The sequence below is a fragment of the Polypterus senegalus genome, chromosome 2 (genome assembly GCF_016835505.1).
Source record: "Polypterus senegalus isolate Bchr_013 chromosome 2, ASM1683550v1, whole genome shotgun sequence".
NCBI classification, from domain to species: domain Eukaryota; kingdom Metazoa; phylum Chordata; class Cladistia; order Polypteriformes; family Polypteridae; genus Polypterus; species Polypterus senegalus.
Window position 1 is genome coordinate 69,819,559 of NC_053155.1, and position 14,284 is coordinate 69,833,842.

The 14,284-nt window shown below is 36.5% G+C and overlaps 1 protein-coding gene across 3 annotated transcripts in view; it reads right to left on the bottom strand.

The window, feature by feature from the left end:
* tsga10 (testis specific, 10) overlaps positions 1-14,284 on the bottom strand; it is an 80,115-nt gene that overhangs the window by 11,697 nt on the left and 54,134 nt on the right. For all 3 annotated transcript variants that reach the window (XM_039743926.1, XM_039743925.1, XM_039743927.1), the window contains one exon: positions 12,865-13,074. In XM_039743926.1, coding sequence (XP_039599860.1) covers positions 12,865-13,074 — 210 coding nt within the window. The remainder of the gene's footprint in view (positions 1-12,864; positions 13,075-14,284) is intronic.

Sequence of the window (14,284 nt, forward strand, 5' to 3'; positions counted from 1 at the left end):
GGCAGTGGTGCTGTAAGAATTATGTTTTTGGACTTCTCTAGCGCCTTCAACACCATCCAACCTCTGCTTCTTAGGGATATACTGACTGAGATGGGAGTAGACTCACACTTGGTGGCATGGATTGTGAACTATCTTACAGACAGACCTCAATATGTGCGTCTTGGGAACTGCAGGTCTGACATTGTGTGCAGCAATACAGGGGCGCCGCAGGGAACTGTACTTTCTCCGGTCCTGTTCAATCTATATACATCAGACTTCCAATATGACTCAGAGTCCTGCCACGTGCAAAAGTTCGCTGATGACACTGCTATTGTGGGCTGCATCAGGAGTGGGCAGGAGGAGGAGTACAGAAAGTTAATCAAAGACTTTGTTAAATGGTGCGATTCAAACCACTTACACCTTAACACCAGCAAGACCAGGGAGCTGGTGGTGGATTTTAGGAGGCCTAGGCCCCTCATGGACCCTGTGATCATCAGAGGTGACTATGTGTAGAGGGTGCAGACCTTTAAATATCTGGGAGTGCAGCTGGATGACAAATTGGACTGGACTGCCAATACTGATGCTCTATGTAAGAAAGGTCAAAGCAGACTATACTTTCTGAGAAGGTTGGCATCCTTCAACATCTGCAGTAAGATGCTGCAGATGTTCTACCAGACGGTTGTGGCGAGTGCCCTCTTCTACGCGGTGGTGTGCTGGGGTGGCAGCATAAAGATGAAAGACGCCTCACGCCTGGACAAACTTGTTAAGAAGGCAGGCTCCATTGTAGGATTAAAGTTGGACAGTTTAACATCTGTAGCAGAGCGACGGGCACTAAGCAAACTCCTGTCAATCATAAATAATCCACTGCATCCACTGAACAATGTCATCTCCAGGCAGAGGAGTAGCTTCAGTGACAGACTTTTGTCACTGTCCTGCTCCACTGACAGACTAAGGAGATCGTTCCTCCCCCACACTATGTGACTCTTCAATTCCACCCGGGGGAGTAAATGCTAACATTACTCAGAGTTATTGTCTGCTTTTACATGCATTTTTATTACTATTTAATTTAATATTGTTTCTTTGTATCAGTATACTGCTGCTGGATTATGTGAATTTCCCCTTGGGATTAATAAAGTATCTATCTATTTTTCCAGTTTTTAATTGAAGTTTAAGTAGTTCAAGTCAGGTGAATAACCTGAAATAGTACAAAGCTTAGCAGGTTCAAAACAAAGTTAAGGTTACCAAAATATGATAGCTTTCAGAGTTATAAAAAAGGCCTTTTTCATGGAAAAATGTATCACTTATCAAATTACAGCTTTTCTGAAGCAGTGGAAGTTAATTAAGCCTTAAAAGTCAATGCAAACAAATCTCAGTTTAAAACTCTCTCTGAAGCATTATTTTGACAACACTACACTGCATATTGCTATGATGATGGTAAGAAAAAGGCAATCAATAAAGCAAGACAGACACACCTTTATAACCCTTAAAAAGTGTAGAGAAAATTATGAAGAAAGCCAAGGTGTAAATAAGTACATTTTCCTATACCATCAAAAGGAACTTTTGAAAGTGGAGAAAACTCACAGGAACAGGTCTGGCTGACCCAAAGCCACAAAAGAATCTGAAGACAAGTTTCTAAAAGTGAACAGGCACCTCAAAAGTCAACAGCTTAACTGTGGTCAAAGTAAGCAAGTTTCACTATCAACTGTGAAGAGAAGACTTTGAGCCATAGGTTTGACAGGTGAAGTAGCAGTAAGAAAGCCATTGCTAACACTGCAAAATAAGAGAGAGAGAGAGTGAGACTTGCCTGAGCCAGGAACCAATACCAGTGGACTACTGAAGTCTTATGGTCTTATGGACCAATGAACCAAAATCTGAAACCTCCAGTTTATCTGACAGGGTTTTGTACGCTATCATGTAAGCAAAAATGATGGTCCCTCAATATATGACATCAATTGTCAATCATGCAAAAAGAGGCATAATGGTCTGGGCCTCTTTTACTGGATCCAGAGTTGGCAACTTGTACACAGTGACCGGCACCTTAAACCAAAATGACTACCACAGTAGTTTGCACTGCCAGAAATACTTTAAAGGAGCAAGACAGTAGGCTTCACATTACTGAAAGGCCAACACAGACTCCAGACTTTAAGCCCAATCAAGCTACATTGGGATGAACTGAACAGAAGGGTGAAAACAATCTACAAGCACAGTACATTTTGTGGTAATTTTTGAGACAGTGTTAGGAATAACTTTTTGAACAATATTTGATTTCCATTGTAGAAGGAATGCCATGACTGTGCTCAGATGTTGCATCTGTAAAAGATGACTACTTTGAAGAGTCAAAAAATGAGATTTCATGTTGTTATACAAAACAATTACATTATCTTTTATCTGCAGTTGTTAATTTATTATTTTCAGGGTACAATGCGCAATTAAATTTCACAAATTTAAAGAAAATTGGAAAAATGGGGCTGTTCTAAAACTTGACTGTTACTATATGTATGTGTAAGTTGTTATACAGCAGAAACAGCAGTGTGGTTTGGTTGTTTCAGTGTTGTGTGAATATAAACTTGGGTTTAAACAACATGGGTAATGTGCTACAGTTCTATAGGAGAGTAAATAAATTGTTTGATAAAAGTGGCACAAACAGTAGTTTTTTATCTGTATTTCCAAAAAGCTTTTAAAAAGAATTTAAAAAGTTTTGAAAGAAGCTGTAAGAATTAAGGAGTCATGGCATACTGTACACATTGGTGCAGAATGGGTTAAGCAGCAATTAACTTTCTCTAGATTAGCTGATGGCAAACGTTAGGTCTTTTAGGAATTAACTGTTTTTAATTCATATAAATCATCTAATTAAATTTAAAATAAAGCAAACTATTTTCTGATGCTCTAGAGTCGATACAATAATAGTAGGAGGCAAACTAATGGAAAGAGTTTTAAATAAAAAAAATAAATAAATATATTTATTTACTCATAGGGTGCAGATCAGTCTCCAATTTGCAAAGTATAGTGAATGTGTAAGTCTAAATTCATGCCTCAGTCTCCATTACAAAAAAAGCATAACAATGCTATAGAAAAGACAGTGATCTTAAGAATCAAAGTCTTGTCCATGTTTTGACCCTTCTTTACCAGTCCACTAAACATATACATTTCTCATCCAGCTGACATAAAGGAACATTCTGGCATATGACTTCAAAGGCAGGGAAGCAAGTCATTATATTGTATCTTATGAAAAGCATGCTGAAGCACATGTTGCAATGCAATGCAATGCTGTTCCACTCACATAAAACAATAACTTCAGTCAGTACAGCAAATATTATTTTGGTTTGCCCAGTTTGTTCTTGAAAGTTGAACATAAAAGTGAGACTAGGAGTTATTCCATGTATATTTTATCTCTTCGTACCATCATTCAATTTCAGCTTGTCCCCTAAGTGAAGCAATTTTTCTCTCTTCAAAACAATTTTGACGTCTCCAGTTTATTCTATTGAACATTCACTGTGAGGACTTTTGCTTCCATTCCATCTAGTGCCATCAGTATAGGATTTATCAACATACCAAAGACCACAAGTCAGTTCTCATAAACCTATCTGGCCATCATCTCCATTACTAACACAATTGGCAACAGATTCTTATTTAAAGCTTGGAAAAGTTCAACTTTTAACTAAAAACGTTTGTTTCACTATGTACTTTGGTCATACAGACAATCGACTTTGCCAGTAACCTGCCAAATGCATTTTTCTGATCTTCAAAACGCATAACACAGCTTTATTCCATTATCCAGATGAATTGTGTTTCTAAACCAAGACCTCTGTTCTTTTTTAGGCTTGAATCTGAGCTGATTTGTTTTCTTCCACTTGATTCTTGATCATTTATTCCTGGCAGTCCCTCAACTAATTTTAAGGAAGTATCTGAAAGCTGTATAATCCCTGCTTTCTAATGAATTGCCTTTTCCTTTGTACACTGAAAATCATCCCTTCTGAAATCATCCCTCAACTCAAAATCATCTTGTTCAAATCATTTATCTGAATTTTTGGCTACCTTCAGTTTATCTGGCTTTATTCTACTAGGATTTCTGCTTTACCTCAAATCTTCCAAGTGACATCATCATACAAAAACATTAAGGTAGGTCTTTGTGTTTTTTTAAAACCACCTTAATCATATAATGTGTTCTGCATTATCAATTTCATTTGGTAGCATGTCCATGCCCTTTTTCATGGTCTTCGATTCAATTAATATAATGTGTCCTTCAGCAATTTTCAAGAAATTCACGCTCTGCATTCTTTCTTCTGTCATCATCTCTGTGAGCCCCAACATTTTCCTTCATTTTGTTTTATTCTGCTGCATGTTGGCCATGTGCTTTACTGTAGTCTTTCTGACATTTCACATTGGTTTCTCATTGGCTGACTCCTAAAAGCATCTCTTCTCCTCAGCTGCCTTCACGCCATCATTATTCAACCACAATCTCATCTGTGTGTCTTTTCCTGATTCTTTGTACATCATCCTTTGCTTCTAAAAACATTCTGTATTAAAACTAGAAAATAGAAATCATGAAGTTGAGAGTCAGCTAATCAGTTTACTTGTGACTATTGATCAGGTACTCAGTTACTCTAAATGTATCCAGTGGAACTGAAAGTTTTAACTAGGAACACTGGACATAGAAGACAAAAAGTTCCTCACAAGTGTCGGGGAGTGTAATCCCACTAACCCTTCTTTGAATCCTTGCTTCTTATAAATGATTGCTTCATCCTTGCTCCCCTTTCCATTGACCTTTACTATTCCAAATAGTAACTTTAGATCCTCAAATGAGTGTCTCCTTAGAATTCCAAGAGCTGAACTTAAGAAGTGGTGAGGCGGCCTTCTGCTGTTATGCACCTAAAATCTGGAATAGCCTGCCAATAGGAATTCGCCAGGCTGATACAGTGGAGCACTTTGAAAAACTGCTAAAAACACATTACTTTACCATGGCTTTCTCATAACTTTCTCATAATCCTGATGCTCTGCATATTCAATTAATTATCATTACTATTCATGGTGGCTCCAAAATCCGTACTAACCTCTACTCTCTCTTCTGTTCTTTTTCTTGTTTTCTGTGGTGGCACCACCACCACCTAATCAAAGGACCATGATGTCCCTGCATTGATGGATTAAAGGCCAGAAGTTCACATGACTGTCATCATCAAGCCCTTCCATGAGAACCCTGAATACAATGAGGACTAATCATTTATGTTAGGTAGAATGCCTAGAGGGGGCTGGGCGGTCTCATGGCCTGGAACCCCTGCAGATTTTATTTTTTCAACAATCATGTGGAGTTTTTTTTTGTTTTTTCTGTCCTCTCTGGCCATCGGACTTTTATTCTATGTTAATTAGTGTTCTCTTATTTTAATTCTTACTTTGTTCTTTTTTCTCTTTCTTCATCATGTAAAGCACTTTGAGCTACATTATTTGTATGAAAATGTGCTATATAAATAAATGTTGTTGTTGTTTACTAGCAACAATCTGTCAGTCATCACCACTGTCAAAACTGGCAAACACTTTCAGCAATGGTACAACTGTGATAGCCACTCCCTATCATAAAAATCTACATTTCCCAACAATTGAGAAATGCCGTCAGGATATGCTGCATAGCCTGTGCATCTTTTGATAAATGAGGACAGTACTGGCTTTTGGTTTTGGCACAATAATTGCAAAAATATTTGTTACTATGCTGCCTGAAAAGCCATATGCCAGGGGTTAGTGTTGTTAACCAGAAAAACTGATTAAAAATAGTTGTTACTGATCTCTATTTAGTTCAGTAGTAAAAAAATTCTCAAACACAAGTTAAGAACATCTCTAGTTAAAAAAAAATTAAAAAAAACTCAAATCTTTGCATAAAAAGTCATTTTTTAATAAACAAAACAGAAGTGACCATTTCAGGATTAACTGAAACTAGCAGAATACCAGCCATGGAGAAGTAGTTTGTTAAAGAAGTTATGAAAAAGAAAAGGAAACATTTTAAAAATAATGTAACATGATTGTTAATGTAATTGTTTCGTCATTGATATGAGTGTTGTTCTCATATCTATATCTCTATATATCTATTATATATATTATATATATAATATATATAATATATAAATATATATATAATATATAAATATATATATAATATATAAATATATATATATATATATATAAATATATATATATATAAATATATATATATATATTATATATATTATATATATAATATATATATATTATATATATAATAGATATATAGAGATATAGATATGAGAACAACACTCATATCAATGACTAAACAATTACATTAACAATCATGTTAAATATATATAACATGTATATATATATATATATATATATATATATATATATATATATATATATATATATATATATATATATATATATATATATATATATATATATATATAAATAGCAGCAGCAGAGAAGTAAAAAGAAAAGGAAACATTTTAATAATAACGTAACATGATTGACAATGTAATTGTTTTATCATTGTCATGAGTGTTGCTGGCATATATACACATACACATACACATACACACATATACTATGGGGTGCCAAACAGGCAAATACATTGATTTTGTGAATATATAAAGTCGGCGTCAGAATATATAAAATCAAAACTTGAATATATAAAGTCATTCCCGAATATATAAAGTCAAAACTTGAATATATAAAGTCACTGTTGGAATATATATTGTCAAAACTTGAATATATAAAGTCAGCGCTGGAATATATAGAGTCAGAACTTGAATATATAATGTCAAAACCTGAGTATATAAAGACGGCATTGGAATATTTCTGAATATATAAAGTAAGCGCTGGAATATATAAAGTCAAACTTGTTTCTGAATACATAAAAGTCAAAACTTGAATATATAAAGTCATCGCTGGAATATATAAAGTCAGCGTCGGAGTATATAAACTCACTCCTGAATATATAAAGTGAAAGTCAAAATCTATTGATTGAAACGACTCTGAACTGAACTAAGTGAACAAAAATGTATTCAGAAAAATAAATAAAAAAAAACACTGTTTGGCTAATGTTTTGAAAATGATGCATGTGCCCTGCCCAGGATTGGTTCCTGCCTTGCGCCCAGTGTTGGCTGGGATTGGCTCCAGCAGACCCCCGTGACCCTGTGGTCGGATTCAATGGGTTGGGAAATGGATGGATATTCCAGCGCTGACTTTGTATATTCCGACGCTGACTTTATATATTGAAGTTTTGACTTTATATATTCCGACAATGACTTTATATAATCAAGGTTTGACTTTATATATTCGGGAATGACTTTATATATACAAGTTTTGACTTTATATAGTTAAATTTAGTCATCATTGCATACATTTTTCTTTACCATAGAAATTTAAAAACTAAATTCAACTTCCATTCCTAACAAAGATATTTCTGCACTAAATAGAACCTACTTATATCCAAATTCGAGCTATTGAGCTGTCGCCTGCCTGCCTGAATAAGTCACCCTTGCTTCGCTCTTACTTTTTTACCGTTCATTTAATTATGGCTAGTGGCGGAAAAATTATAAAATGGAAGGAGGATTACACTGAGTATGGCTTTTCCAAAACAATTATTGATGGCGAATCGATTATTCATAAAGCTTCAATTGGTGATCAGTTTTTCTGTGTTAACCTCATATTTTTTCATACTTCTCAAACCAAGGGGGTGCGAGGGTAAAATGAATCGGGAAGCGCTGATCAATGTAATCGGTGTACCAGGAAATCATGAATTGACAGAAGTTACATTTTGCTTGTATTGCAAAGTGTGATTAAATGCGTGATTTTTTAACGCATTATGGAGCACATGCTTCGAAGCTTCTCAGCTGTGCTTGTGCTAAGAAAAGGAAACATTTTAAAAATAACGTAACACGATTGTCAATGTGACCTTTTGTAAGTGGTGCCTGGAGGATTCAGTGTGGAGAAACTGTAGAGACAGCGTGTGTATTAACTTGTGGATTTTTCTGTGAGTATTTGGTGGCAGTGTCACAAAGTCGCTTCCATAACACTGCGTTATAGTGATGGGTCATTCTTTAACGATTCGTTCATTTTGAATGAATCTTTAATGCGACTCGGGAAGAACGAGTCGTCTCGTGGGAGTGATTCGTTCAGTCGCGCATGCACATTTGCACAACTTCCTATAGTTTGTGTATTGGAATTGATTCACCTGTTTCGAGTCTTCGGGTTTTTCGAGTCGTTCGATCATTACATGACAGCCCCATAAGCTTAACCAATGCAGTCTGACCCGGAAAGAGAATTGACTCGAAAAAAGATTTGTTCATTTTGCTGAACGAGACTCAAAGGTCCGAGTCGGTAAAATGATCCAAACTTCCCATCACTACTGCGTTAGCTGCGGAGCTCAGCTCAGAGCGAAATGAGGTGAATGGGAGGGGAGATGATGACGTGACTCCCCACCCGCCTTAACTGTCAATCCCCCACAACAGTCTCTCGGAATTTGCATAAGCACAGCCCCTCACCTGCAATTTTAACTTAGTTACAAAGTGATCAAAACTCTCGTTTATATTCTGCGTCCTCTCATTAAACTTGTATCCCGCATTACCCGTGGGCATCACAAACGCCAGCGGCTGCCTGTCTATGAACTTAATTTAAACTTTAGGTTTACACCATTCTTTATTTTCGAAGTAGCAGCCCTCATGAATATGGTTGTATATGTCACTCGCTTGCTTCTTATTGATTCGCTGCCTTCTCAATTATATAATGCATGTTTTCTTCAGCGCTTTTTGGAGCTCTTCCTGGTTTTCTACCCACTGCGTTGACAGTCCGTTCACGTGATTACGTGGGAGGCGTGATGATGTCACACGAAACTCCGCCCCCAAGGCTTTCGAGCTCAACTCCATTACAGTAAATGGAGAAAAATAGCTTCCAGTTATGACCATTACGCGTAGAATTTTGAAATGAAACCTGCCCAACTTTAATTCTTAATTCTAAAGCAAGAACTGCTGTTGACATAGTTGCACCTGAAAAGACAAATCTTCTAGTATTGTTATTCCATGGAAGACCCAAAGAGTGTCTGATTTAAAAAGAACATGTCGTAGAGCTGAGCGTAAATGGAGGCAAACTAAACTAACTATTCATTATGAGATATTGAAGGCTAAAATAACAGAATACAATAACACAGTCCGCCTTGAGAGGCGCTGCTATATCTCTAATATTATAAATAACAATGCTAGTAATCCCAGAGTCTTATTTTCTACAATTGATCGTCTGCTAAACCCAGGTAACACAAAGGAATTCCCCCAGAACACTTCCAGTGAAACCTGTGAGAACATTGCTGTATTTTTCAATTAAAAAATTAATGATATTAGAGATAACATAGTATATCTCCCCAACACTGCAGAACCTCCAAAGCCCCGGTACTCCATTATAAACAAATTAAATGCTTTCACCAGGATAGATTTACCTGAATTACATAGTATAATCTCTCAACTGAAACCCTCCACCTGCGTCCTTGACCCAATACCAACAAGGTTTTCAAAGAAATATCAGGCGTGCTAATTGACAATATTCTGGACATAGTTAATTCGTCATTAGATACGGGGTCTTTCCAGACTGTCTTAAGACTGCTGTAGTTAAACCCCTGCTCAAGAAAAATAATCTTGACCCTCTGCCTTTGAAAATTTTAGACCCATCTCTAACCTGCCCTTCTTAAGTAAAATTCTAGAGAAGGCAGTCATTTTGCAATTAAATGACCACCTCAATAAACATGCTATTCTTGATACATTTCAGTCAGGCTTCAGAACAAATCACAGTACAGAAACTGCACTTGTTAAAGTAGTAAATGACTTGCGGGTAAATGCAGACAGAGGCCATTTATCTGTTCTCATCCTCTTAGATCTGAGTGCTGCATTTGACACCATTGATCATAATATTCTTAGAAATCGCCTTAGTCAATGGGTGGGCCTCTCTGGCAGTGTCTTAAATTGGTTTGAATCCTACCTGGCAGGTAGAAAATTCTTTGTGAGTTGTGGTAATCACATCTCAAAGACACATGATATCCGATATGGTGTTCCACAAGGCTCTATCCTGGGTCCGCTGCTTTTCTCAATCTATATGCTTCCGTTAGGTCAGATTATCTCAGGTTACAACGTGAGTTACCACAGCTATGCTGATGACACACAGCTGTACTTATCAATAGCACCTGATGACTCCGACTCTTTCGATTCACTAACACAATGTCTTACTGGTATTTCTGAATGGATGAATAGTAATTTTCTCAAACTAAATAAAGAGAAAACTGAAATTTTAGTAATTGGCAATAATGGATTCAATGGGGTTATCAGAAATAAACTTGATGCATTAGGATTAAAAGTTAAGACGGAAGTAAAAAATTTAGGGGTAACTGTTGACTGTAATCTGAATTTTAAATCGCATATTCATCAGACCACTAGGACAGCATTTTTTCACTTAAGAAACATAGCAAAAGTTAGACCTCTTATATCATTGAAAGATGCTGAGAAATTAATTCACACTTTTGTTTTCAGTAGACTAGATTACTGTAACGCACTCCTCTCAGGACTACCCAAAAAAGACATAAATCACTTGCAACGAGTGCAGAATGCAGCTGCTAGAAAACTAACTAGAAAAGAAAATCCGAACACATTTCTCCAGTTTTGATGTCACTACACTGGTTGCCTGTGTCATTCAGGATTGACTTTAAAATACTGCTTATGGTTTATAAAGCCTTAAATAATCTCGCTCCATCTTATATATCGGAATGCCTGACACGTTATATTCCAAATCGTAACCTTAGATCTTCAAATGAGTGTCTCCTTATAATTCCAAAAGCTAAACTTAAAAGAAGTGGTGAGGCGGCCTTCTGCTGTTATGCACCTAAAATCTGGAATAGCCTGCCAATAGGAATTCGCCAGGCAAATACAGTAGAGCACTTTAAAAAACTGCTGAAAACACATTACTTTAACATGGCCTTTTTATAACTTCACTTTAACTTAATACTGATACTCTGTATGTTCAATTCTTCATAATAACTATTCACAGTGGCTCCAAAATCCATACTGACCCCTACTCTCTCTTCTGTTTCTTTTTCCAGTTTCTTTGTGGTGGCGGCCGCACCACCACCTACTCAAAGCATCATGATGCACCAACATTGATGGACTGAAAGCCAGAAGTCTACGTGACCATCATCATCAGGTCCTTCCATGAAAACCCTAAATACAAAAAGGACTGTTTGATTTATGTTAGGTAGATTGCCCAGAGGGGACTGGGCGGTCTTGTGGTCTGGAACCCTACAGATTTTATTTTTTTTTCTCCAACTTTTGGAGTTTTTTTGTTTTTCTGTCCACCTTGGCCATCGGACCTTACTTATTCTAAGTTAATTAATGTTGACTTATGTTTATTTTTTATTGTGTCTTCTATTTTTCTATTCATTTTGTAAAGCACTTTGAGCTATAATTTTTTGTATGAAAATGTGCTATATAAATAAATGGTGATTTGATTTGATTTTGTAAGGAAGCTGTAAGGAATGAGCCTGCCAAATTTCAGCCTTCTACCTACACGGGAACTTGGAGAATTAGTGATGAGTCAGTGAGTGAGTGAGCGAGTCAGTCAGTCAGTCAGTCAGTGAGTGAGGGCTTTGCCCTTTATTAGTATAGATTACTTATATTTTTTAAGAAGGTATTTTATGTAGTGTTTAACAATGCTATAATGTAGAGTTGCAATGCCACAAATCTGTAAATCATAGGTGGCATAGCAAGTAGGAGAGCTCTGTTCCCTTAAAGAAAATGGCTATTCCGCTGTAATATTTTACCAATTCTTTTTTATAATATTAAGGAAAGAAGGGGTAAAGAGCTTCTTTGTAATGTAAGTGAGGGGCAATATGGACTTGAGTGATTTGCTCAGAGATTTCATTTTATGTTTTTAACTGTCTTTAGTTTTTTCATTTTTATGCATGTCACAAAATGCAGAAAAAAGGTCCACAGCTTTGAAGAAACAGAGGTGGCCACTGGGTGGAGTATGTTCCAAACAAGTCACAAGAACTGCATAATTAATATAGCAATTTGGACAGTCATATGTGGTTTGGACAGACAATATATGGTTCAAAAACTACCAGGTGCCTGTTTAGTGAAAAAAGTGGAAAATTAAAAGTGTGTGTGTAGATTACAAAACTCTGATTATTTAATAAGATTGTGACACCTGCTGTAGTTCCTCATAGCTGACAAATAACATAATATGGGTGGTTAGGTCTTGTTGTATCTGAGTAATTTTATCAGCTTGCACTGACACTGGTAAAAACGGTTGGAAACAGACATGAAAATATTGATGGTTATGGAGTTATACCTGAGACAAAAAAGAAAAACTAAAGTAGTGATCTGACAGATCCTCAATTATTGATAGAGTCCTGCTCATTAATTTGATCATTTGACTCTCTTATGCACATTTTAGTTAAAAATATTTGAGAACATTATATTTCACCCAAGCTGGTACAAATCCAAAACAGGCACCAATAACATTTTAAAAATGCATCAATATTAAAAATAGATATAATAAATTAGGGAGTTAACACATCTTGGTTGGCACAGGAAAGTTTCGCGCTGGCATCATGATTTTTCAATGTTCTTAAGGGTGTGTAGTAAAATATATGCTCTGATTCCAATCCTTACTCCTCAGAATACTATTCTGCTGCCATCTGCCCCCTTTGTGTCTTGTGACCGACTGGTGTTGTCCCATCTCATGTCCTTTATTAACCAGGGTAGACTCCAGTGCAGTGTGACCCTGCTCAGGATGAATCAGTGTATGAAAATGGAGGTCTGGAAATGGCTCAGTGCTAAAGAACAAGAATCCTAACTTTAATTTTGTTCTTATTTAAATTAAACATACCCGCTCCATCTCTTGGCTCTTGGTGTTCAACTGCCTGTTCAGCAGGTCTTTGTTGGTGTCTAGTTTAACACACAACTCTCGTGTGCACCCTAGATCTGAGAGAACTGCAGATTTCTCTGACTGGGTCAGCCTTAGTTCCTCCTCCATCTTTCGTATGGTGATGGTCAACTGTGAAATCTGATTCTTGCTTGCCTGCTCCGCTGATAAGGACTAGACAACCACAAAAATAAAAATACAATTAGAAACCAATTTTATTTTATGCATTTCAAGCATAAAGTCTCCTAGCTAGGATATAGCTTAATTTTATTAGCTTATTTTGTTTGGGTACACAAGTAGAAACTGTTTCACAATGAACATAACTTGGGATTTGTGAAGCTGTACAGTATATATCACTAGCTGGTGCAGCCACAGTAAAAGAGAAAATGAATGTGTGGAATTTCTACACAAATCAGGTATGCAGCCACAGAGTGACTTTGGCGGCAAAATGTAAGAAACACAGTTTTAACTACTGATATTTTGACTGCTCTACATATTGTCATTACACTGGAAAAAGTTGGCAAAACAGTTAAGATCAGTTTTGCCAAAGTACAGTCTACACATTTAGTTGACAGAAGGTTCATTGTAACCTAGTGTCTGAAAAGCTAACACCAGCACTAAATGCAAAGGGCAAATGGTGAGATATTCCAGTCTGGTGCTAGTATGCCAATACTGTATAGGAGATATATAACCTTTCTGTGTTTGTGTTTATCTTCAAGATTTGTTCGTAGTTAATCCAAGGTTAATCCATTTAGATGTTCATTGAAAGTGTTTGAATAAACCCCACATTAAAACTCCTTAAAGCATATGGTAATGAAATTGAACTTAATAAAAAAGAGTTGCTGAGCATTTCACCCAGTAAATTATGCAAGTTTTTGAGCCAGCTCACAACACTGAGTTCTACATTCAAATTCTTGGCTAGGCACTGCCTGTGTGGAGTTTGCACATTCTTCTTACCTTGTTAGTGTATGTTTTTCTTCAGGTTCTCCTACTTTTCCTCTGAGATAGTAAAGATGTGTACAGAGTTAATTGTCCACTCCAGACAAGCAGTATATAAATCAGTGTGGTTGTATGCAGAATGTGTCCTGCAATGGACTTAAGCCACATTCAGGATTAGGCTTGCCGTGTGCCTGGTGCATCTGAGGGTAAGTTCTAAACCCCTGAGACACTTAACCAGCCACTTTAGTGATAGATAGATAGTTTTGACATGTGGAATGAAATGCAATGATCAACCTGCCAAAGTCAGTAAATCCAAAGAAGATTTACAAAGCAAATAATTAAATTGAATGTACCAGGGCATTCAGTAAAATAAAATATTATTACTGGACGAGGAAAAAAGTGGAGGGAAAACATTGGCAGACAGCCAACCCAAGTAACATCAAAT